A 24,014-nucleotide genomic window follows, 5' to 3' on the forward strand; every position below is an offset into this window, starting at 1 on the left:
TGTAAGTCCAGGTGCAGAGGTAGGCCCACTATCATGCTGGGGACATGTCTGTCTAGGGAAGGCGCAGGTGGGTGTGTGATTTTTAGGTGACATTCAAGTGACCAAGCTGTGAGCTCCACGTGGCCTTCCCCCCCCCTTGCCTTTGGGCTCTTTGCAGCTTCCCCAGGTGGTAGTTTGGGTTTTTACTCCAGCCTCAGACTTCCTTCCCCAACCCCTGTCCCCCGGATGTGGTGACAGCCAACACTGTACCGACCTCAGCTGCCCCCAGCAGCACTGAACCAGTAAGGGGGGCTCTTGTGGACAAGTCACTCTCTAAAGCTCCAGCTTTCTGGATGTGAAAACTAACTGGTCCCCTCTTCCCAATTATTAGAATAGCCATCCGAATTGCCCCTGATGGAGTTGGGTTGATTACACAGGCCTGGCCACAGACTCTCAATAGATGTTAACTTTTTAAGTTTCCTGGTATTGCACTATTTGCTTCAGAGAATGGTAGAGGTCAGAGGATAACCCAGAGGAGCTCGTTCTCCTTTGATTATGTGAGTCTGTAGGACTGAACTCAGGTCAGTAAGTTTGACTTCAAGTGCTTTACCCACTGAGCATCTCACTTCCAGATGCTGGATGTTTCCCTTAACACAATCAGCCAGAAACCCGAGTGACTTTGGTGTCTTCTTTTTTCTCTGCAAAATTTAAGGGCAGCCACATCAACTCTACCTTAGCTGTGTTTCAGGCACCCGTACTCCATCTCTGGAATACAGCCTCATGACAGGGAAACTAAGATTCACAGTGGAGAAGCCCATACCTCAAGTCACACAGGAAATGTAGGTTAGGTCTCATGAGAGGTCTATGAAGTAGTTTTGACCTTTGGCATGTCACCTTGGTTGTGGTTTCAGGCTCTGTACCATCTCAACTCACTGGAGACAGACCCCGAGGCTTAAGCTCTCCTGTGTTTCAGTCTCCCACTTGTGTACTGGGTGTATTGTTGAGCTGGGACTTGGGGTGGGGGGGGAATAGGAACAAGAACAGGAAAGCCACCGGACTTGACACCGATTTCCGACCCTTTCCCTGGGGTGGGTGCCGGATGCCGGCCAGCCTGACAGCTCCCTCTTTCAACGACCAAGCGTTGCCCCTCCCGCCCTCCGCGGTGGACTGAAGCTTTTCAGACTGGAGCATGCGGAGAAAGCACTGACCCTTCCGCCCTCCTCTCACCCCAGCCACCAGATACCACTCCTCCCCACCCCCCAAACTCCCTGTACAGGGTCCCCGCCTTCCCCTTCCGCCCCAGGCCCTCGATAAAGGCTCCGCCCTGTGACGTTACGGAGCCCGGTGCTGATTGGCCGGCTGCGCCATCGTTGCGGAGACTTCCTTCTGGGCCGCTGCTGCCGACTTAAACTTTGAAGGGGGAAAAAAAGAGCCACCGCGCTGTGCGACCCTCCCTTGCCCCCCACCCGCCCCGCCTCCGGTAATAGCCCTTCTCCGCCGCCCCTGACCCAACTTTTCTCCAATTTTCGCGACCTGTGAGAGTCTCTTCCTTTAGCCCTGGCCCTGGGGACCCTCTCTCCCCATCCCTGAGCCAGTCGGGTCCCTATGATCCACTAGGTCCCTGACCAAAGACTGCTTTCTACCCACAAGGCATCCTCAGGCCCTCTTTGAGTTTGAGCCTTCAGTCAAACCTACTGGATCCTGGGATCCCCCTGCTCCGCTCTCAGTCTTCTCTCCCAGGGGCCTTGAAGTGTGTGTGTTGGGGGGGGGGGGTCTTTTGATTCTAGAGACCTGCCCTACCCGATTTTGTCTTTTGGTTTCTTGCCATCTTCCAATATCTGGGTGCCCTCCTTCAAACCATTGCTTTTCTTTCTGTACTGTGCTCCCTTGACTCCCGGCGTTTGACCCACTAGATTCCTTTTCTCTCATTGCCCAGGATCCCGCCATCCTCCAGTCTCTTAACCTGACAGATTTCTCTCTCAAATGCTTGCGTTCTTACCACTACCGCACGAAAGCTCTCGGATCTAGGTCCCAGGTTCCTCGGTGAGCTCCGGGCGGCAGGTCAGGGTCTGGCCCCCATGGCCGCCGCCCCCTCCCATTCTGCTGGACTCCCGGGCTCTACTGGGCCCGGGTCTCCTCCGCCCCCCGGTGGCTTGGAGCTCCAGTCGCCGCCACCTCTGCTGCCTCAGATTCCGACCCCAGGCTCGGGGGTCTCCTTCCACATCCAGATCGGATTGACCCGAGAATTCGTGCTGTTGCCGGCCGCCTCAGAGCTGGCTCATGTGAAGCAACTAGCCTGTTCTATCGTGGACCAGAAGGTGAGGGCATAGGGGCTCTCCTCATTAAGGAGAGGAGACTTCAGCGGTGGCCTGGGGCTTGTTGGGAGGGGAGATAGGGTTCCTAGGTAACTGAGCCGAGGAGGGGCACTACTCCCCAGTTGTGTCCTCACCCCACCACCGGTTTGAGAGAGGCCCGGGTAGGGGTGGGGTGCCTCAGAGGCCTCCCCAAATTGCGTGTTGCTGCTTGTTGTTTTCTGCAGCGGGCAGGGAGGAAGGGAGGGGCCTGCCAGGTGTGGAGTGGGGAAGAAGGGGCAAGTGGGAGCTGCGGATCAGGAGGACCTCTCCTTGTGGTCTCACTCTTGGCTTCCGTTCTTTGGAAACAGTAGAAACTGAAGCCGTGCTGGCCATGGTGATCGGGTGACATGTGTGGGTGTGTGGACAAGCTGCCAGGGGCAAGCAAGGTCTCAGGGTGCAATCTCTACTCTTTCACAGGCCTAAGATGGAGTGTGAAGGAGCAAGGCACCCCCAAAAGTCCTGCAGACTCTATCTGCTCTCCTAAGCACAGTTTTCCTGTAGGTACTCCTAGCTTTAGATCTCAGGGTTCCTCCCAAGAGTCACGGCAAGAGGGAACCAGTAGGACTAGATGCCCAAATCCTAGCAACATTAAAAGTTACAACCAGAACAGGTGGTAGTGGCCCACACCAGGAGGCAGAGGCAGGTGAATCTCTGTGAGTTCGAGGCGAGCCTGGTCTACAGAGTGAGTTCCAGGACAGCCAGGGCTACACAGAGAAGCCCTGTGTCAAAAAACAAACAAAAGTTATGACCAGGCTGGTAGAGCCCTTGTCTAGCAGGCAAAAGCTGTGGGTTCCATTTCCACTGCACCCTACACCCCTCATCCTGGGGTGGGGGGTGCTTTTGTGTAGTTCAAGTGCCAGATTGTGAAGATGTCAGAAGTTCTGAGTCCTGAGTAGCTGGATATGAAAATCTTTTCATACCAAGGCATTCAGATATTAGAGTCTTAAGTTTATCATGTTGCTGTCCCATAAGAATCCTAGATGGCACTGACAGGACAGCCACAGTTGGAACCCAGAATGTATTCCAAAATGAGAGCACATCAGAATCCAAAACATCCGGACTTAGCTTTTCTCAGGCTCCTGGAAATGGATTCTTTGGGCTTTGGGGAAGCAGGAGGAAAAGGGTCACCTCCCCCATTTTCCCTAGCGGGTGAAACTAGTTTAGAAAAAGACCTCCCAAGTCTGGCACTTTTCTTGTAACACCAGCACTGGGAAGGCAGAGGCAGGAGGATCAGGAGATTTACGTCAGGCTAGGGCATCTCCATTCCCTAGTCTCAAGGGAAAGAGAGAGAGAGAGAGAAAGAGAGAGAGAGAGAGAGAAAGCAAACAAGCTAGATTAAGTTATTATGAGGGTCAAGGCAGTGCTGCTTTTCTGTTAAAGATGGGGGAGGGGGGCTGTGCCCACCAACTCCCCAAGACCAGCCCAGCTGCCACTTCTAAACCAGCTGGCCTTATGGGAAGCAGGATTGGGGCTCCTGTACATTGAATTCCCGGGCATGAAATTTTTGGTGTGAGAGTTAAGATCCCCAGCCTCCCGTCTTCAGGCCCAGCCAGTTTGTTTTCTGCTCTTCCTGGGGTACAGGTGCTGTTTAGGGCCCCTTCCTGTCTGCCTGCCTTCCCTGTGCCCCACCTGGGCAGTTTCACTTTCTGTTTTACGGTGTTTCATTTCCTGCCCCCCCCCTTCCCAAGCTGGGACCGGGACACCTGGTCTTTAGAGCACGGGATGAGGAGAGACCTCCTTACCTCTAGCTATCTTGAGCACCCCCCACTCAAAATTCCCAAAGCACCCCCTCCTTTCTATTTCATTCTGCCCCAATGCTGGGCTAAGAGCCAGGTAATGGACAATAGAGTCAGGAAGGAAGCTGGGGTGGAGATGTGGCCAAAAGAGAAGGGGGTGATCACTCAGTGCCCCACCAGCTCTGGAAAATTCAAAGTGTCCATTCTGCTCCCAGAGCCTTTAACGCCCCCCCCCCACTTTCTCTTCTCTTGACAGTCCGGCTACCAGACTCTTGCCAGTGCCCGTACCCCCACCCGGCACACCTGCCCCCACCCTACTGGCTCGAGCTAGGGTTGGGATGGGCCAAGCAGGAAGCGGTGGGCTGTAGGGTCTCGGTTTCCGGGGGAAATAACCGGTTCTGCCCCTGGAGGGTTCAAGAAGGCTGCCGCTGCTACAGGCTGCTCTGAGCTTTTCTGTTGCCACCTCCCCCTCCCCTTAGTTCCCAGAGTGTGGCTTCTACGGCCTGTACGACAAGATCCTGCTCTTCAAACATGACCCCACATCGGCCAACCTCCTGCAGCTGGTGCGATCAGCTGCAGACATCCAGGAGGGCGACCTGGTGGAGGTGGTTCTGTCGGGTGAGAAGCGGCTGTCACCCCGGGGGCGGGGCCAGGCCTCTGGGAGAGGTGACTGAGGGTGGGCATGGAGGGGCTCACCTGTGATCCCAACATTACCGAGGCACAGACAGAAGGGCCACACGTTTCAGGCCATCTTGGGCTAAGAGTGAGACATTCGGGCTGGACAGTTGGCTCAATAGTTAAGAATACGTGTTACTTTTTCAGAGCACTGGGGTTTGAGTCTCAGCATTCATATAGCAGCTCCAGTCCCAAGGGATCTGACGCCCTCTTCTGACCTCCACAGGCACAGGCATGCATGCTGGCCAAACACCATGCCACAAAAACATAAAGTCAACAAATCTTAAAAGGGGGGAGGGACTCGTCAAGAGATGTGCCCCTTGGAAGTCTTGGGAAACGATTTGCTTACTTATGTTTGTTTGTTTGTTTGTTTGAGATAAGGTTTTATGATGTAGCCCTGGATGGCCTGGAACTCAACAGAACTCCTCTTGTTTCTCACTCTGGAATACTGAGATTAAAGATGTGGGGAGATGGTTCAGTGGTTAAGTTCACTGACTGCTCTTCTAGAGGACCCAGGCTCAATTCTGAGCATCCACATGGCAACTCAAAACTGTCTTAACTCCAGTTCCAGAGGACCCGACACCCATGACAAAACACCAATGCACATCAAATTTTTAAAATAAGTAAATGAAGATGTATACCATCGGACCTAGATAGTTAGCCCCTCCTCTGGGGATTGAACCTAGAACCTTTGCATGAGAGGCATGCACTACAACAGTGAGCTATACCCTCAGCCACCAAAACTGTTTTATATTGTGTGTGTGTGTGTGTGTATGTGTGTGTGTAGGACAACTTCCAGTAATTGATGCAACAAATGGTGCCCATATATCGGGACTCGGTCATTGGGATTGGCAGCAAGCACCTTTTAATTGCAGAGCTGTTTTGTTGGCTCTGGGATTGTTTTATCCTATTCTATTCTATTTATTTTATTTGTTTTTGTTTGGGTTTTTTTTGGTTTTTTTTTTTTTTTTTTTTTTTTTTTTTTTTTTTTTTTTGAGGCAGGGTCTCACTATAACCTGAAACTCACTATGACCAGGCCGGCCTCAAACTCACAGAGATCTGCCTGCTTTGCCTCTGCGTGCTGGGTTTAAAGGCATGTGCCACCGCCCAAAATCCAGGACTGTTTTAATATTACAAAAAATATTATGTGTTCTGCCCATTAAACAACTCCCCACTAACTCCTTCCTATCAGGAGGCATGTAGGTTTTTTTGCCCAGTGGGGAGCTGGGATTTGTTTTTGTTTTTCAAGACCGAGTTTCTCTGTGTATCGCTGGCTGTCCTAGAACTCACTCTGTAGACCAGGCATCTACCCTCTTGGCTCAAGCGTGTGTCCCTCCTTGCTGCCCACAGCCTCGGCCACCTTCGAGGACTTTCAGATCCGTCCACATGCTCTTACTGTGCACTCCTACCGAGCTCCTGCCTTCTGCGACCACTGCGGGGAGATGCTCTTTGGTCTTGTGCGCCAGGGTCTCAAGTGTGATGGTGAGGGGCAAAGGGACTGGGCAGAGCCTGGGAGGTTGGGAAGGCTGGGGCCAAGGAGTGGAGCTTGGTGGTAGGTGAGGTAAACTCTCAGGGAGAATTTGGGAGGGGAACAGGATACAAGTCTGTGGGCGGAGCCCAGGGGGTGGGATTAGTGGGTTAGGTTAAGGCTCTAGGGCTAAGTTTGGGGAATAAGAAGAGGCCTGTGCCCCCTGCTCTGGAATGGGTGATGATTGAAGTTAAGGGTTCCTGGACAGAGCAGGGAAGGGGTCCGAGCTCAGGCCTGGAGATGCAGCGTAGGAAGCACTTCCAGAGTAAGCACTTGGGGATATTTTTTTTAACCTATGTTTATGTTATGAGCATGGGTGTCTGTTGCACCCCATGCATGGGGTTTAGGAGCTGAAGCGGGTCCTCTGCAAGAGTAACAAATGCTCTAACCGCTGAGATCTTGAGGTGTGGTGACGGAAGCGTGAGCATGTGTCAGTCAAGCAAAGAAATAGATCAAGAGGAGAGAAATAGTAATGATTTATGAGGAACTGGCCTGTAGACTTGGAGGCTGGCCAGGCAGCTCTACAGTCCTCAAGGCAGCCTGTCTGGGATCACAGGCGCTACAGGCTGAATTTTACAGGCTTGGGAATCTTTACAGCTCTTTAGAGCTTTGGGTCTAGTGAAAATCAGGCGTATTCATCAACAGGATGTGGACTTAAATCCAGTACACAAAATACCTGCAGCACTGAGTCTTGGGGTTTCTCACCTGTGTGCTTGACGCACGAGGCTGCTTCTTTAGGTGAGGGTCATGCCTAGTAGCGAGTACAGGTTTTGGCGCTGATGGTCTTGCGCCCCCTACAGGCTGCGGGCTGAATTACCACAAACGCTGTGCCTTCAGCATCCCTAACAACTGCAGCGGTGCTCGCAAGCGCCGCCTGTCATCTACGTCTCTGGCCAGTGGACATTCTGTGCGCCTAGGCAGCTCCGAATCCCTACCCTGCACCGCCGAGGAGCTGGTGAGGGGCTGGAGAGTGGGGATGGGTTGGAGTCTGGGGCTTGATGGAGCCAGGCAAGTGCTAACTCACTCATCCCTTCCTTCCACCCTCGCTGCTGAGTAGAGCCGTAGCACCACAGACCTCCTTCCGCGCCGACCACCCTCGTCGTCCTCCTCCTCCTCTTCCTCTTCCTTCTACACAGGCCGTCCCATTGAGCTGGACAAGATGCTGATGTCCAAAGTCAAGGTGCCACACACCTTCCTTATACACAGCTATACACGACCCACCGTTTGCCAGGCGTGCAAGAAGCTGCTCAAGGGTTTGTTCCGCCAGGGCCTGCAGTGCAAAGGTCAGTGGGACCAACTGGGAAGACTGTGGGTCTGAAAATGCCCCCAAAGGAGTACAGACTCTTGGATCCATGTTCTGAATCCAGGCCATCCTGGAGGTCTCTGGAGTTCTAGAACCTTAAACTCTTGGAAATCTAGATTCCTAGAACAGGATAGAATTCTCACTATAAAACCCAAGAATCTGAAAATCAGGGAAGCTTAGGAGCAGAGATAAAGCTGCTAAGAGCTAGCCATGGTGGTGCATACCTTTAATCCCTGCACTTGGGTTGGGGGGAGAGGTAGGCATATCTCTGTGAGTCCAGCCTGGTCTACAAAGTGAATTCCAGGACAGCCAGGGCTACACAGAGAGACCTTGTCTTGTGAAACCAAATATATATACGAATATGTATTCACAACTTCTGGAATTATCTGGAATTAGACACCTGTAATCCCACCAGCACTTGAATTGTAGAGACAGAAGGGCCAGGAGTTTGGCTAGCCTTGGCTACGTAGTTTGAGGCCAACCTGAACTACATGAAATGGTGTGAGAAGGCTGGAGATGCAGCTCACAGAGTAGAGTACCCACCTAGCACACCAGAAGCCTGGGTTCCATCCTTCATGGTATTCCTCCCACCTTTTTTTTTCTTCCTTCCTTCTTTCCTTCCTTTCTTCCTTCCTTCCTTCCTTCCTTCCTTCCTTCCTTTCTTTTGTTTGTTTGTTTGTTTTGCTTTTCAAGACAGGGTATCAGTGTGTAACAGTCCTGGCTATCCTAGAACTTGCTTTGTAGACCAGACTGGCCTTGAACTCACAGAGATTTGCTTGCCTCTGCTTCACAAGTGCTGGGATTAAAAGTGTGCACCACCACAGCCCTGCTCTGGTACCACACCTTTGAGCCAGATGGTGGCACACAGGCTTGTAATCAGCCTGGCAGTTAAGTCACCTCCTTCCTTAGCCAGTTCCTGGCCAAACTGGGCTGCAGGAGATCTTCAAAACAACAGAAACATCTGGAAGAAAGACCTGACGGCTCATGCCTCTAAGTGCGGCACTTGGGTGTTGGAGACGAGAGGATTATTCTTGGCCACATAGAAGGTTCTGGGCCAGTCTGAACCACAAGAGACCCTGTCTCCAAACAGCAACAACAACAGTAAAAATATGTACTTGCGGCTCTTACCTGTAGAGCCATCTCCCCAATCTTTACAGTGCAAACCTTAATCCTAGCGCGGGAGGATTACCAGGAATTAGATGCTGACCACCTAAGCTATGTGTTGTACACGTACACATGCTGCGGGAGCACACGCTTGTGCACGCATGTGCGTGCGCACGTGCGTACACACACACACATATACAAACACAGTAACTCTCTCCTTTCCTGTCCATCCCTTTATCCCCTGTCTCCTCAGACTGCAAGTTTAACTGTCACAAACGATGTGCTACCCGGGTCCCTAACGACTGTCTGGGGGAGGCGCTCATCAATGGAGGTAAGACGCTTGTTGCAGGTTGTTTTACATCTTACTCTTTTTGAGGGGCCCGCCACCCAGCTCCCAAGAAACCACACTCAGAGGCTTATTCTCAGTTATGAATGCTTGGCCTTAGCTTGGCTTCTTTCTTTCCAGCTTTTCTTAACTTAAATTACCCCATCTACCTTTTACCTTTCTCTATTCTATATACCTTTCTTTAGTTCTTTCTCCATGGCTTGCTGTGTAGCTGGGTGGCTGGCCCCCGATATCCTACTTTGTCTCCTTGTTTTCTTGCTCCTCCTTTCCAGATTTCTCCTTGTTTATCCTCTCCACCAGCCAGCCCTTCCTGTCCTTGCTTCTGCCTTGCTACTGACCGTTCAGCGCTTTATTAGACCATTAGGCAGGCAAAGAATCACTGCTTCACAGAGTTAAAATATTCAACATAAACAAAAGTCACACACCTGAAAGTAATAATTCCCCAACAGACTCTTAACATCTAAGAGAGACGGTAGGACTGGGTAGAGGCTCTTCTGATGCCCCTGTCCCCACAGATGTGCCCATGGAGGAGGCCGCCGACTACAGTGAGTCTGACAAGAGCTCCCTCTCAGATGACTTGGATGACTCGGGTGTCATCCCAGGCTCCCACTCAGAGAATGCTCTCCATGCCAGCGAGGAAGAGGAAGGCGAGGGAGGCAAGGCCCAGAGGTACCCAGGGCCCTTGAGGAGGCTTCCCCACCTCAAGCTTCTGCTTCTGTCTCTAAGATGGGCTGATGCTCATGTATGATTGTAAATATTCTCAATTACTGAGCCCTAGCCTTTTATCTTTGGGTTCTCTCTCTTGCTTCTTTTCTTTAAAAAAAAAAAGCATTTAATTTTTGGGGGGTGTTGAGTTTTTTCGGGGGGATTCAAGACAGGGTTTCTCTCTGTGGTATAGCCTTGGCTGCCCTGGAACTCATTCTGTAGACCAGGCTAGCCTCAAGCTTAGATATCCTCCTGCCTCTTTCTCCCAAGTGCTGGGACTAAAAGTATACACCACCACTGCCCGGCTTCTTCCTTCATCATTGAAGAGATTTTGTTTTGCTTTCTCTCTTTTTAAAGTTCAAGGGCAATGCATTAGTGTTTGAAAGAAAAACAACACGGGTAAACTGTAAACCTCGTCCACTGCCCTGCGAGGTTAGAAAAGAGAGCTGTGCCTGTTTGACCTAGGAGCCAAGAAAGATGGCAGGCTCAGCAACAGAGGTGAACACACAGCTGAGTGGTCAGAGGGGAGGCAGGCCTTCAGAGTCTAGATGCCAGTTAGCACTTACTGGAGAGCTTCTGAAAGCCAGGTTCTGTGCCAAGCTTCTAGGCACTGGAGACACACAGAGGTTAGGTGTTTGCTAGGCAGCCTGATTTCATAAAATTGTGGTATTGGGATTGGAACCCAGGGCCTTTTGCATGGTAGGCTCGCGCTCTGCCTCCAGGCCAAAGCCGAAACTTAAGCTAGCTTTGTAAGATAGCCTTCTCAAGAGTCACCCTCTTGCTGGGCATGTGGCTCAGATAGGTACAGTGCTTGCCTGGCCAGCAGGAAGTCCTGGGGGACCCTCAGCACTGTTTAAACACAGTGTGGCAGAGTACACCTGTAGTCCAGTACGCAGAAGGGTGGGGTAGGAGGACCAGGGCTAGCTCAGGATACCTCAGACTAACTCAGAAGGCAAAGTCAGGGACTGGAGGGATAGCTCAGCAGCTGGGTGCAATAGCACCCATATGGCCAACCATCTGTAACTTCTGTTTCAAGGGCTCTGACACCCTCTTTTGGCTCTTTCAGGTACCACGCTGTGCAAACAAAGCACTCATACACATAACATAAAAGGGTTTTTTGTTTGTTTGTTTTTTTTTTTTAGGTTAGACTTTTTGTGTATAGCCTTGGTTGTCCTGGAACATGTACCACTATGCCCTACTAAAATAAATAAATCAAACCAAAACAAAATCAACCGAACAACAACAAAAAATAAAAACAAAACAAAAACAAAAAAAACAGCCAGGTTAGCAAGATGGCTCAGTGGGTAAGGTACTTAATCCCTTATGCCACATAAAGGTAGGAGGAAGAAATAGACTTCACAGAATTGTGCTTCAGACCTCTCCCCCACACACAAAATAATGTAACAAGTTAAAAGAAGTGATTAAGAGCTCTTGTTGCTCTTGCAGAGGACCTGGGTTCGGTTCCCAGCTCCTATGTCGTCGTCGTGGTCATCTATGCCCAGCAATGCCAAGCAAGCATGCACGGGCAGCCTGTTTACGGCGGTTCTCCAGTTGTTCCTATCCTGGTCAGTCGTAGATGCTTGTGTTATTGTCATGCCCACGGTTCCAGTCTTCCTTTATGCTGTCTAGCAGTGTTTTTTTGGGCCTTCCTCTTCGCCTTATCCCGTGCACTCCTCCAAGCAGTGCTATCTTCGGGGATCTGCCGTCATTCGTTCTCATGACATGGCCGATGCATCTCAGGCGCCTTTGCCGTATCCTGTAGCTTGCTTCCTTCTGTAGATGGGGATGTTTCTTAATGTCATCATTGCACACCCGTGTCAGGAGGCTTACAATGACTATAACTGTAGCTCTGCCTGACATTCTCCTCTGCCCTCAGGCACACCCACGCACATCATACATTTACATAAACACCGAAAATATTTTTTTAATTAAAAAAGTGAGAGTCCCTTTGCTATGAAAATCTAAAATCTCAGTAGGGAAAGAAACAGCATTTTCACATGACTGCTCAAAGATGTCCCTGTGGCCCCAGGCAGGACATGTGACATGTAACATCTGGCCTGTTCCCTGCAGCTCACTGGGGTATATTCCCTTGATGCGGGTGGTACAGTCTGTGCGACACACGACCCGGAAATCGAGCACTACTCTGCGGGAGGGCTGGCTGGTCCATTACAGCAATAAGGACACACTGGTGAGTTGGGGGATGGACGGGTGGGCGTGGCTATTCTGGATGCACGTGGAAAGTGGGCGTGGCTAAACTTCGGGGTGGGCTGGAAGAACTAGCGTTGACTGGGGTCCTGAAGCCTGTGTGGGAGAGATTCTTGGTGGGCGTGGTCAGAATTATGGGCGGGCCCGGAAAGTAGGTAGGTGAGGCCAGTTGGGTGTGACTAAATTTTAAGGTTTGTTAAAAAGCTTGAGCAGATGGAGAACTCAATGGCCAAATAGGTGGGGCCTAGGTGGGCGGAGTTAGGGGGAGGGCTGGGAAAGTCCAGGTTAAGTTGGGTCTAGGAACAGGGGTTTTGCAGTGCTAGAATCGAGGATATGTTAGAGGAAGGAGGCTGGACAGGATGTACAGCCAGGTGGGTGAGGCCGAGTCGAACCACAGCCCCAGCTAAGGGAGAAGCTAGGCTGGGTATTGTGCTTGTAAACCGCCTGGCTGTCCACCTCACCCTGTCTGCGTCTTTCTGCAGAGGAAGCGGCACTACTGGCGCCTAGACTGCAAATGCATCACTCTCTTCCAGAACAACACGACCAACAGATACTACAAGGTGGGCCTATGTCCTCCCTCGCTGCTCCTCCTCCAGTGACCACCCCAAATCCCTACACTCCAACCATCTCCTACCCACTGTCTCCTGCTTCCCCTGTCCACTTGATTCCAGCCTGGGTGCTTTCCAGCCCAGGGAGCTGGGCTGGTTCATTAGCTTCTTAGGCCTCCTGTGTCTCCTGTAAAGAGTCCCACGGGCCAGTGTGAGAATTTAAGAGTAGTCCATGGAGAACAGTGAGCGTGGGGCCTGGCTTGTACAAGACTCATGATGGAACTGGACTGGCCTGGAACTTGGAGATCTGCCTGCTTCTGTCTCTTGAGGGTTAGGGTTAAAGGCGTGTTGCACCATGCCCAGCAAGCCTGTTATTGCTTAAAATTAGCTGGTGGCCTGGCCTACAGTTTGTCTTTGCTGCCACTTCCCTGTGAGACTGTGGCTGTCACTGCTTCTGCGTGATTCTTCATAGTCATCTCTGCAGTGTGACTTTGTCTCTGCAGCCAGGGTCTTTACTAAAACCTTCAGAGGTGCTCGGGCAGGGAGAGTTTCAAGGCCAGCCTGGGCTCCATGAGACCCTGTCTCAAAAGTAACACACACACACACACACAGAGAGAGAGAGAGAGGGAGGGAGGGAGGGAGGGAGAGGGAGAGGGAGAGAGAGAGAGGAGTCACCAGTGTTCTAGTGGCTCCATTGATTTTGGAATACAGATCAGGTTTCCCAGCCTCTGCCGTGTCTTCCTTGACATGCCCAGGCCTGCTTCCTTCTTACCTTTGCACACCTCTAGCTCACCACATAGCTTGTTGCATAATTCACTTTTTCTTCTTTTTTCTTTTTTGGTTTTTCAAGGCACGGTTTCCCAGTGTACTCTTGGCTATCCTGGAACTCGCTCTGTAGACTAAGCTTGTCTTGAACTCATAGAGATTTGCCTGCCTCTGCCCCCTGAATGCTGGGATTAAAGGCATGTGTCACTGCTGATTATAAGTCACTTTTCCTTTTTTTCCTTTTTTTTTTTTTTTTTTTTTTTTGCTTTTTTGTTTGTTTGTTTGTTTGTTTTTTGTTTTTCAGAGCCTGTCCTGGAACTAGCTCTTGTAAACCAGGCTGGCCTCAAACTCACAGAGATCCACCTGCCTCTGCCTACCGAGTGCCAGGAGTGTGCCACCACCGTCTGGCAAGTCACTTTTTCAAACCCAGGGTTCAACATAAGCATTCTACCACTGAGCCACACCCCAGCCCCTCACTGGGGATTCTAGGCAGGGGCTCTACCACTGAGCCACACCCCAGCCCCTCACTGGGGGATTCCAGGCAGGGGCTCTACCACTGAGCCACACCCCCAGCCCTCTTCCTACTTTTTGTTTTTGAAACAGGGTCTCACCAAGTTGCTTAGGTTGGCCTTGGTTTGTGTCGCCCCTGCTGCCGCCTTCCCTGTGGCTAGGATTATAGGCTTGTGCCACTGAGTTGTCCTCTCCTCTTTTCCCCCTTCCTTTCTTCCTCAGTGCTTTGCCTGCACAACGGTCCCTGCCCTTCCTCTTCCACAGCCTCCTTCTCATCTGCTGTTCTGACCTCATTTTGTCTCGTGGACTTTCTGCACGGAACCATGAACTGCACTTCCTTGCTCCAAACCTTTTTGTCGCTCCCTAGGGACCTTAGACAAAATCCAAGCTTCTTTATATGGCCCCTGATGTCCTTGTGGAGCCTCATGGCCTTCATTTATACATACATCAAACGCTTCTCAGGTGTCTACAGTGTGCCAGGTACTGTCCCATGTGATGGGCACAGCAAGCTTTCTTCAGGGCCTTCGCACTTCCCTGTCTCCTGCCAGCTAGCTAACTGTTCTTATGGTTAATGTGGGTACTGCTGGAGACCTCTCCCGACCTCTCCATGTAGACCAGGCCTGTTCTTATTGATCCTGGCTTTTATGTGGCCCTCTAGGAGCAAGGAAGCTTCAGGGATGGCCTACTAGGCTTGCCTGTCCTGACAGTTCCATCCCTTGCCAGGAAATCCCACTATCGGAAATCCTTGCAGTGGAGTCGGCTCAGAATTTCAGCCTTGTACCTCCGGGCACCAACCCACACTGCTTCGAGATTGTCACAGCCAATGTCATCTACTTTGTGGGCGAGACACCTGGCAGCACCCCAGGAGGGCCGAGTGGGCAGGGAACAGAGGCCATTCGGGGTTGGGAGACAGCTATCCGCCAAGCACTGATGCCTGTTATCCTCCAAGACGCGCCCACTGCCCCAGGCCACACACCCCACAGTAAGTCCTTATCCAGGGTGCTAAGAGGTGACACTCAAAGGCTCATGGGTATCCTGGGGAAACCTAGGTAACACTAAGTGGGCTCAGACCTGAATGTGGGTCTCTGTGAAGCCCTTACCTGCCCTGGGTGTATGGCTTTGAAACTAGCCTTGGGAATTTTCCAAGTGCGTCTTCTGTGCCAGTCAGTAGGGCCGGACTGAGATGAAGAAGCTGGGAAGCCAGAGGCACTTTACTGGGAAAAATCCTATCTCTGGCATAGTGTGGACACAGAGAGGAAGCAGGGGAGAGCCTTCTGTGCATGAGCACCAGAGGAAAGCCAGTCTGTCAGAAACACACACCACAGGTGATGTCTGCATCAGCCTATGTGTCTGTCACAAGGAACCTGAGCTAACTCTGAGGGTACAGAACAGCTATGGCAGAGGGCAGAAGAGTGCCAGGGTCAGGTGTGTGTTTAACAAGGGCCCTCTGGTCATATACGACAAAGGACAGGAGTAGTCAGGCGTGGATAGCACCACACACTTGGTGTTCCAGCTCTTTTGAGGTAGAAGCGGCAGGATTGCTGTGAGCTTGAGATCAGCCTGGGCTAAGCACTGATTTCAAAGCCAGACTGAGCTATACAGCAAGACTCTAGCAAGGAATAAAGAGTAGGAGAGGGAGGAAGAATGGAAAGAAAGGGCCTGGAGAGACGGCCCAGTGGTTAAGAGGACTCGCTGTTTTTGTAGAGGACGAGTTGAATTCCCACCACCCATATTAGGTGAGTCACAACCACCTGTAACTCCAGGGATCCTAGGCCCTCTTTTGGCCTCTGTGGACAACTGTACTCATGTGTGAGCACGCGTGCACACACACACACACACACACACACACACACACACCCCTAAAGGTAAAAATAAAATTTCTTAAAAAGAGGAGTGGGAAAGGCGCAAGATTCAAGGATGAGTCTGGGGTAAGTTGTAAGTGGGGCTGTTGGAGGTGGGGAGAGGTGATGAGAAAGAAAAGCAATTGAATGACAGAAGAAACAGGACTTTGTAAATGCCTCCGCTGGGTTTGTAATGTGATGGGTGGGTTCCAGGGAAGTTGCTGAAACCTATTGCAGCTGTACCTCCCAGCCACAGTTTCCTGCTCTTTTAAGTGGGATCAGTATGCCTCCCTTCCCTGGCACTTAGGACACTGGATACAGTGCCAAGTGTAGGATTGCAAGGTCCCATTTGGAGTCTCTCAGTACATCTGGTTTACCTCCCTGCCCTGACACGACTCTCGTATTCCCCCCTCTTTTTTTTTTTTTAAAAAAAAGATTTATTTATTATGTACACAGTGTACATAATAATCTCTCCAGCCCCTGAATTCCCATTTTATAAATGAGGAAATTAAAGTTCCGAGTGTAGCCTTGGGAAGTATAGGTGATGGCTCTGTTGACTTGTCTCTCCTCTCCTCCTAGGACGAGCTTCTCTGAGTATTTCTGTGTCCAACAGTCAGATCCAAGAGAATGTGGTAAGTCTTCTGCCAGCCTGGGGCACGTTCCTTCTGACTGAATTTCATTTTAGGTCCCTATGTCAAAATATCCTGCTGAAAGCAAAACTTGGGGAGCTGGAGAGATGTCTCAGCAGTTAAGAGCACTTGCCCTGAAGAGGACTGGGGTTTGATTCCCAGCACCCACATTGAGTAGCTCACAACCCCCTGTAATGTTAGCTCCGGAAAACCCCATGCGCTCTCCTGGCCTGCTCAGTGGCCTGCACTCATGTACATACACATATTTAAGATAGACTAAAAATAAAGCAAGTTTTATTTCACTAAAATTAGAAACTGAAGTGTTGATCTTGTTCAAATTTAAAATAAAGCAAGCCTGATTAAAAAATAAAATAAAAGATTTCAAAACAACCTAGGAGAGAAAGGGTTTATTTGGGCTCACAATACAGTCCCTGGAGGCAGCTGGCTACGTCTGTAGTCTGGAACAGAGTGGACCGCGGTCGTGCCTGCCTGCTGCTCAGCTCACTTCCTCCTCCACCATATAGTCTAGGAGCCAGAGCCAGGGACTGGTGCCGCTCAGTTTGCCTGGGTCTTTCTACCTCCATTATAAGACAGCTCCCGTGCCTCAGGCCAGCCTGGTCTAGACCATCTCTCAGTGGAGAAAACTGTCAGGCCTGTCAGCTCTCGTCTGACCTCCGACCTCCTGTCTCCCTGACCCTCTTTCATCTCCAATTGCACCCATGACCCTGCTGTCTCCACCTTACAGGACATCGCCACTGTCTACCAGATCTTCCCAGATGAGGTGCTGGGCTCTGGGCAGTTTGGAGTTGTCTATGGAGGTAAGGATGCCACAGGCCTGGCCCAGAGGCTGCCAGAGTCAGATGGTGCTGTGCCCTCCTTGCTGCCTGCCTCCTGTTTTGTTGGGCTTGGGAAACTGGATCCCAGGTACAGGGATTTGAAGGTTCCTTTTCTCATCAGGAAAACCAGGGGGCTTTTTGCCTGTTGTTAATAGGAGATGTCTTAGGGTTTCTATTGCTGTAACGAGACACCATGACTAAAAAGCAAGGTGGGGAGGAAAGGGTTTATTTGGCTTATACTTCGTCACTGAAGGACAGGAGTTCAAACAGGGCAGGGTCCTGGAGGCAGGAACTGGTGCAGAGGCCATGGAAGAGAGCTGGTCACTGACTTGCTTCCCTTTGGCTTCTGCTTGGTTATGAGTGCAGTTGCTCATGTTATCCATTGCCCTTCCTCACAGACAAGTTTTGTTTTTTTGTTTTTTGTTTTGTTTTTGTTTGTTTGTTTGTTTGTTTGTATTGCTCTGGCTATCTTGGAACTTTGTAGACCAGATTGACCTCAAACTCAGAGATCCGTCTGCCTCTGCCTCATGAGTGCTGGGGTTAAAGGCATGAGCCATTGCGTCTGGCTTTACATTGCTCTTCTTGAAGCTCTCTCTGTTCCTATCATTTGAGATTCAGGGTGGTCTCAAGCTTGGGATCCTTTTGCCCCAGTCTTCCAAATGCTGGGATAACAGGATTGTACCACCATGCCTAGCTTTCTTCTGTCTTTCTTTTCCTAGGGGTAAAACCCAGGGCAGCCTGAATGCCAGACAGGTGCTGTCCCATTGAGCCACACCCCAACTCCTCACTGGGGATTCTAGGCAGGGGCTCTACCACTGAGCCACACCCCAGCCCCTCACTGGGGATTCTAGGCAGGGGTTCTAACACTGAGCCACACCCCCAGCCCCTCACTGGGGGATTCTAGACAGGGGATCTACCAACTGAACCCTGACTCCGCCCCTCCCACTTTTACTCACTAGCCCTGCCCTCCCACCCCTCATATTGAAAACTTTGGAGGCCTCTAACATCTTTGCTCAGTTGCATCTGGGTCTCCATAGAGGGAAGGAAGGAACTGGGAGGTCTTGATCTCTGATCTTTCCCTTTTCTGTGCCTTCAGGAAAACACAGGAAGACTGGCAGAGACGTTGCAGTAAAAGTCATCGACAAACTGCGCTTCCCCACCAAGCAGGAGAGCCAGCTCAGGAATGAAGTGGCCATTCTCCAGGTGACCCGCAGGGACCATGACCCAGCCATGCCCTTCCAGCTTACTCCTTTTAAGTACAACCTGAGCCACAGTCAGGGGCGATCAAGTTAGGCTTCCTACAAGAGAAGATGTACATGTCAGAACTGAGGGATGTTCTGAGCAGAGAGGGGCCAGGACCAGCCTGTGCAGGTGACAGGGAACCCGAGAGCCATGAAAGAAGTGAGACCAGGGAGGAGGGTAGAAAGATACCAGCGGGCTTTCTAATAAAGGAGCCATAGGAAGATCTTGCGGGCTGGGAATCAGCTGTAGAGCACTTGGCCTAGCATGCACGAGAACCTGAAGAAGAAAATCAAATAGAAACCAAAGCAGCGCAGCTTGCTATTTTCCCAAGCTTCCTGCTATACTCTCCTCCTGCCCAGGCCCTCCCTGTGAGTTCTCATGCAAAGACCTCTCCAAGTGCCTTCCAACCCTTGCCATGCTGATCCTCAGCCCTAACCCCTCTTCCCTCATTCCCGGACAGAGTCTGCGGCACCCCGGCATCGTGAACCTCGAGTGCATGTTCGAGACCCCTGAGAAAGTATTCGTGGTGATGGAGAAACTACATGGGGACATGTTGGAGATGATCCTCTCCAGTGAGAAGGGCCGGCTTCCTGAGCGCCTCACCAAGTTCCTCATCACGCAGGTACGCTGTGCGCCTCGGCCTCGGGAGCCCCCTGGCGGAGGCCTGGAGAACAGGCGGGTGTACTGGATAGTCAAGAGGGCAGTTAGAGAAATAGATGGAAATCTTATTAACAGCAATAAGAGATGGAGGTGCAGAAGAAGGTATGATGGCATACGCCTTTAATCCTAGCACTTGAGAGACAGAGGCAGGCAGATATCTGTGAGTTCAAGGCCAGCCTTATCTACATAGTGAGTTCTAGGACAGCCAGAGTTGCACTGTGAGACCCTATCTCAAAAAAAAAAAAAAAGTAAAAAGAAAAGGACAATCAGGGCTCAGTAAACACATTATTGATCATAACTAGCCTTCCTGTGACAGCCTGCCCGCTGTGGTAACAACACCCACCATCCAAGGCGAAGAAGGGCTATCTTGTTACCACTATGTGTCTAGTACCCCAACCTGAGTCAAGCATGGAGCAGAATCTGGGGAGTGTCGGTTAAAAAGCCTGCTGGAAGGACTGAAAGACTGAGAGAAAGAGGAGGGGAAGCCAGTTCCCCCTTTTATAATATCATTGGCACTATTTTAATGAGCTTCCAGAGTGCTGGGGTTAAAATTCCGTACCACCTCGCCTGGCTTTTTTCTTTTTTTTTTTTTTTGAGAAAGGATCTCATGTAGCTCGGGCTAGCCTGGCACTTACTATGTAGATGAAGATGATCTTAAACTTTGGGTTTTCCTGCCTCTGTTCCCTGAGTGCTGGATTATGGCACAGACTGCTGCTACAGGAGGCGGGGAGATCAGGAGTTCACGGCCATCCTTGTCTGTGTGGTGTTTTCAAGGCCAGCCTGGGCTACCTGAGAGTCTGTCTCAAAAAGTCAAAGAGAATGTTTATTGTCTAAAACCTTTTCCATCTTTTCCCACCAACTAAGTGGGAGGATGCTTGTTTTCACACTTCTTACTAATGCTGGATAAAAATAATTGCCAGGCTCAGAAGATTTCATATTAGCTTTTGGCTTTGGAGACAGGATCTCGTGCTCACCTCTGTGCTCGCCTCACGTGCTTCTCCTGCATTGTTCTTACAGCTGCTGGGGTCACACGTGTGTGCCACACATTCGTTATTATCTTTTGTGTGTTTTACGTTGAATTAGTATTTTTAAAAAAGTTTTTTCGTTTTGAGGCAGAATGTTCTTGTGTAGATCAGGCTGCCCTGGAACTCATTGAGATCCATCTTCCTCAGCCTCCCAAGTTCTGGGATTAAAGACCTATGCTACCATGGCCGACTTAACTAGTTTCTATGTATGTGAATGTTTACCTTATTTGCTGCCTATGTGTTATGTGCAGTACCTGAGGAGGCCAGAAGAGGGCATCAGATCATCTCCCTCTCCAACCTCGTGTATGCTAGGAATTTAATCCTGAACCTCTATGTGTGAAGAGCACATAGTGGTCCAAGCATCTAAACTGTCTCCCCAGCCCTTTTGTTTGCTTGTTTGTTTTTGCTTTTGGAGACCAGGTCTTAATATGTATCCTTGGCTGATCTGGAATTCTCTGTTTAGACAAGGCTGGCTTCCCACTTGCAGCAATGCCTATGCCTTCAAACAACTGGACTTAAAGGCATGGGTCACGAAGTATGCTTATTGCATTATTAGTGCTCTTTGCATATGACCAATGTGAGCTTTATGATGATCAGTATTTTATTACATATACTGTGTAAGTTTGCATGTGTGTGGGCATGCATGTGCTACAGCTTGAGAGCCATAGTGCACGTATGGAGAGCGAAGGACAACTTGTAGGAACTGGTTCTCTCCTTCCACCAAGTGGATCCCAGGGACTGAACACAGGCTGTCAGGCTTGGTGGCCAGTGCCTTTGCCCACTAAGCCATCTCTCCAGGTCTGTTCAATCCTTTTTATCCCAATATTTATTTACAACTTTTCTTTCTTTCTTTCTCTCTCTCTCTCTCTCTGTCTTCCTTCCTTCCTTCCTTCCTTCCTTCCTTCCTTCTTTTTTGTTTTGTTTTGTTTTTTGTTTTGTTTTCTGAGACAGGGTTTGTTTGTGAAGCAGCCCTGGCTGTCCTCGAACTCCCTCTGTAGACCAGGCTGGCCTCAAACTCACAAGATTGACCTGCCTCTGCCTCCTGAGTGCTGGGATTAAAGGTGTGCACAGTAGTACCAGGAGTTCCACAATAGTCTGGAATCAAGTATAACAAAGGTTTGTTTATGTGGGGATAAAGTGATGAAGTCACAGCAAGGATAGTTAGTGACCCCCAGTCCTCTGCCAGTGCTGGGAATGGAACCGAATCCGGCGGAAGAAAGGGTGCTTTTCATCTGCGCTTACTCTACACGAGACCACGCCCAAAGTGGGCCGGCATCTTAAAGGCTATTGGCTGAAGGAGCTCCCACAACAGACCTGTGCCACCACTACCCAGCTCTTTCTTTTCTTTATTTTTTTTTAAATATTTATTTATTTATTATGTATACAATATTCTGTCTGTATGAATGCCTGCAGGCCAGAAGAGGGCACCAAACCCCATTACAGATGGTTGTGAGCCACCATGTGGTTGCTGGGAATTGAACTCAGGACCTTTGGAAGAGCAGGCAGTGCTCTTATCCTCTGAGCCATCTCTCCAGCCCCCTCTTTTCTTTATTTTATGTGTGTTGGTGTAAAGGTGTCAGATCCTCTGGAACTGGAGTTACAGACAATTGTGAACTGCCACGTGGGTGCTGGGGATTGAACTCGGGTCCTTTAGAAGAGCAACCAGTGCTGTTAACCACTGAGCCATCTCTCCAGCCCTTTTCATTGTTAATTGTTTGAGACATGGTCTCCTATATCCTCGGCTGACCTTGAACTTACTGTGTAGTCAAAGAAGACCTCAAATTCCTGATGATGATTCCAGGCATGAACCATCACATCCACCGTGTGCAATACTGGGGGTGGAAGCAGGGCTTTGTGCACGCTAGCCAGGCCATCGCTCCACCTGTGGCCTTCATTCACCACGGAGTTTTAACCTTTGCAGTGTTGGACATTCCCTGGCGTGCTCAGAGTTTCAGTTCTCCCTGGAGAGGCCTCCCCTCTGTCTGGGACTTCCTTCACTGTGGGACAGATCCTCTGTTGGTACTAGGCATCCTGCACTGTACTTTGCCGCTTCTCTGTCTCCACACCCCCGTCAGTATGCCTGGATTCGCTAGGCATGCTAGGAGATGGAGACAGAGAGACACATCTTGACTGTGAAAGAGGGAGCTGAATGCGGTCAGCAACCAAAGTAGTTCTCTACGGTCTTCCATATTGTCCTGTGTTTTCGTTTCTCTCTCTCTGTCTCTGTCTCTCTCTCTCTCTCCCTCCCTCCCTCCCTCTCCCTCTCCCTCTCCCTCTCCCTCTCCCTCCCTCTCTCTCTCTCTCTCTCTGCAGATTTCTGTCTTCAGGGCTCTTGCCTGCTCCACCTCTAAGTGCTGGACCCTGTTCTTTGCCTCGGGAATTTACTTAGGCACCACCACTACCCTTCCAGGTAGGTATTATTAAGTCCCAAGCTCAACAGTGTGTGGTACACAGGCTTGTAACCCTGGAATCCAAGAGGTACAAGGATCAATCACTTGAAGGCTAGCTTTGGCTATATAGTGACTTTGGAGCTAACCTGGGGATACATAAGACCCTATTTTAAATATAAAACAAGAGGCCATGCAGTGTTGGACCACGCCTTTAATCCTAGCACTTAGGAAGCAGAAGCAGGTGGATTTCTGTGAGTTTGAGGCCTGCCTGGTCTACAGAGAGAGTTCCTATACAGTCAGGACTGTTACACAGAGAAACCATGTCTATAAAAACAAACAAAAAAAAAAACAAAGCGAAACAAAAATCTAAAAATTAAATTGTGTGAGGTGGGGGAAGGGCACATGCCACAGCACACGCACAGAGATGAGAGGACAACGTGTAGAAGTTGCTTCTCTCCTTCCCCCACGTGGGTTCTAGGGATTGGATTTAGGTCATCTGCCTTAGTGGCAAGCTCCTTTACCTGCTGAGCCACCATCTTGCCAACCAAAACAAGGTTTTCTGTTTGTTGTTTTGTTTTTATAGTGCAGTCCTGACTGTTGGGAAACTCCTTCTATAGACCAGGCTGGCCTTGAACTCACAGAGATCCACCTGCCTCTGCCTCCCAAGTACTGGGATCAAAGGCGTGCGCCACCACAGCAAGCCTCAAAATGTTTTTTAATTGCACCATATAAAGGAAGTGTCTTGGGGAGCCCCTGCTGTTTTAATAGCTCACGAGGATTCTAAGCCGGGTCTTCCCACCCTCCCGTTTTTTTAGAGCTCTTAACTCTGGAGGGTAAATGGTTCTACCATTTCTGGATTCCTTTCTTAATGACTCCCTCAGCCAGGTAGCAAAGACCTGGGTGGGGCTCATAGGTGGATATCAGGGTTGGTTCTCTCCTTTCTCACTGGCCCTGCCTCCTCTCCTCAGATCCTGGTGGCCTTGAGACACCTGCACTTCAAGAACATCGTCCACTGTGACTTGAAACCAGAGAACGTGTTATTGGCATCTGCCGATCCATTTCCTCAGGTCTGTTATGTCCCCTCCTAGCCCCAACAGCCAGGGGTGGGCAGTGACTCAAAGTCTAGTTGTAGGTGAGCTTCAGACCTTAGGTGACGCGGCTTAAGACAGGGGCTTGATCCCACCGGATTGCATCTGACCTAGGTATTCTCAGCCTGCAAAGGTACTACATAGCCTTGGGCACCCTTTTCCTGGTTGTTATGTTTAAGACAGTTTGGTGACTGCTGGCCTTCACAGCCCATGGTCTAGCTAGAACAAAGGAAGAAAGACAAGAGGTACAAGAAATGTATTATCCCTTTCCTTCACTGACATAATAGGGAAAGTGGCCACCTCACTTCCCTCGCACCCCATTCACCTCTCACCTTCAAGGGATGGAACCTAGGCCTGTGCTTTACCACTGAGCCCCACATCCCAGCCCCTCACTGGGGGATTCTAGGCAGGGGCTCTACCACTGAGCCCCACATCCCTGCCCCTCACTGGGGGACTCTAGGCAGGGGCTCTACCATTGAGCCACACCCCAGCCCCTCCCTGAGGATTCTAGGCAGGTGCTTTATTGCCAAACTACCCTCAAGATC

General features: G+C 50.4%; 1 protein-coding gene across 1 annotated transcript in view; it reads left to right on the forward strand.

Moving 5' to 3' along the window:
• Nucleotides 1-1,429: 1,429 nt before the first annotated feature.
• Prkd2 (protein kinase D2) overlaps nt 1,430-24,014 on the forward strand; it is a 28,889-nt gene continuing 6,304 nt past the window's right edge. Inside the window, exons 1-15 of the mRNA XM_038339744.1 lie at nt 1,430-2,297; nt 4,549-4,687; nt 6,095-6,226; nt 7,073-7,227; nt 7,330-7,555; nt 8,933-9,010; nt 9,541-9,694; nt 11,801-11,918; nt 12,418-12,495; nt 14,482-14,740; nt 16,179-16,231; nt 16,974-17,046; nt 18,161-18,267; nt 18,767-18,928; nt 23,350-23,448. Of these exons, the coding sequence (XP_038195672.1) occupies nt 2,058-2,297; nt 4,549-4,687; nt 6,095-6,226; nt 7,073-7,227; nt 7,330-7,555; nt 8,933-9,010; nt 9,541-9,694; nt 11,801-11,918; nt 12,418-12,495; nt 14,482-14,740; nt 16,179-16,231; nt 16,974-17,046; nt 18,161-18,267; nt 18,767-18,928; nt 23,350-23,448 (2,073 nt within the window). The 5' untranslated portion in view covers nt 1,430-2,057. The remainder of the gene's footprint in view (nt 2,298-4,548; nt 4,688-6,094; nt 6,227-7,072; nt 7,228-7,329; nt 7,556-8,932; nt 9,011-9,540; nt 9,695-11,800; nt 11,919-12,417; nt 12,496-14,481; nt 14,741-16,178; nt 16,232-16,973; nt 17,047-18,160; nt 18,268-18,766; nt 18,929-23,349; nt 23,449-24,014) is intronic.

This window comes from Arvicola amphibius, chromosome 8, assembly GCF_903992535.2.
Source record: "Arvicola amphibius chromosome 8, mArvAmp1.2, whole genome shotgun sequence".
In the NCBI taxonomy this organism is placed as follows: domain Eukaryota; kingdom Metazoa; phylum Chordata; class Mammalia; order Rodentia; family Cricetidae; genus Arvicola; species Arvicola amphibius.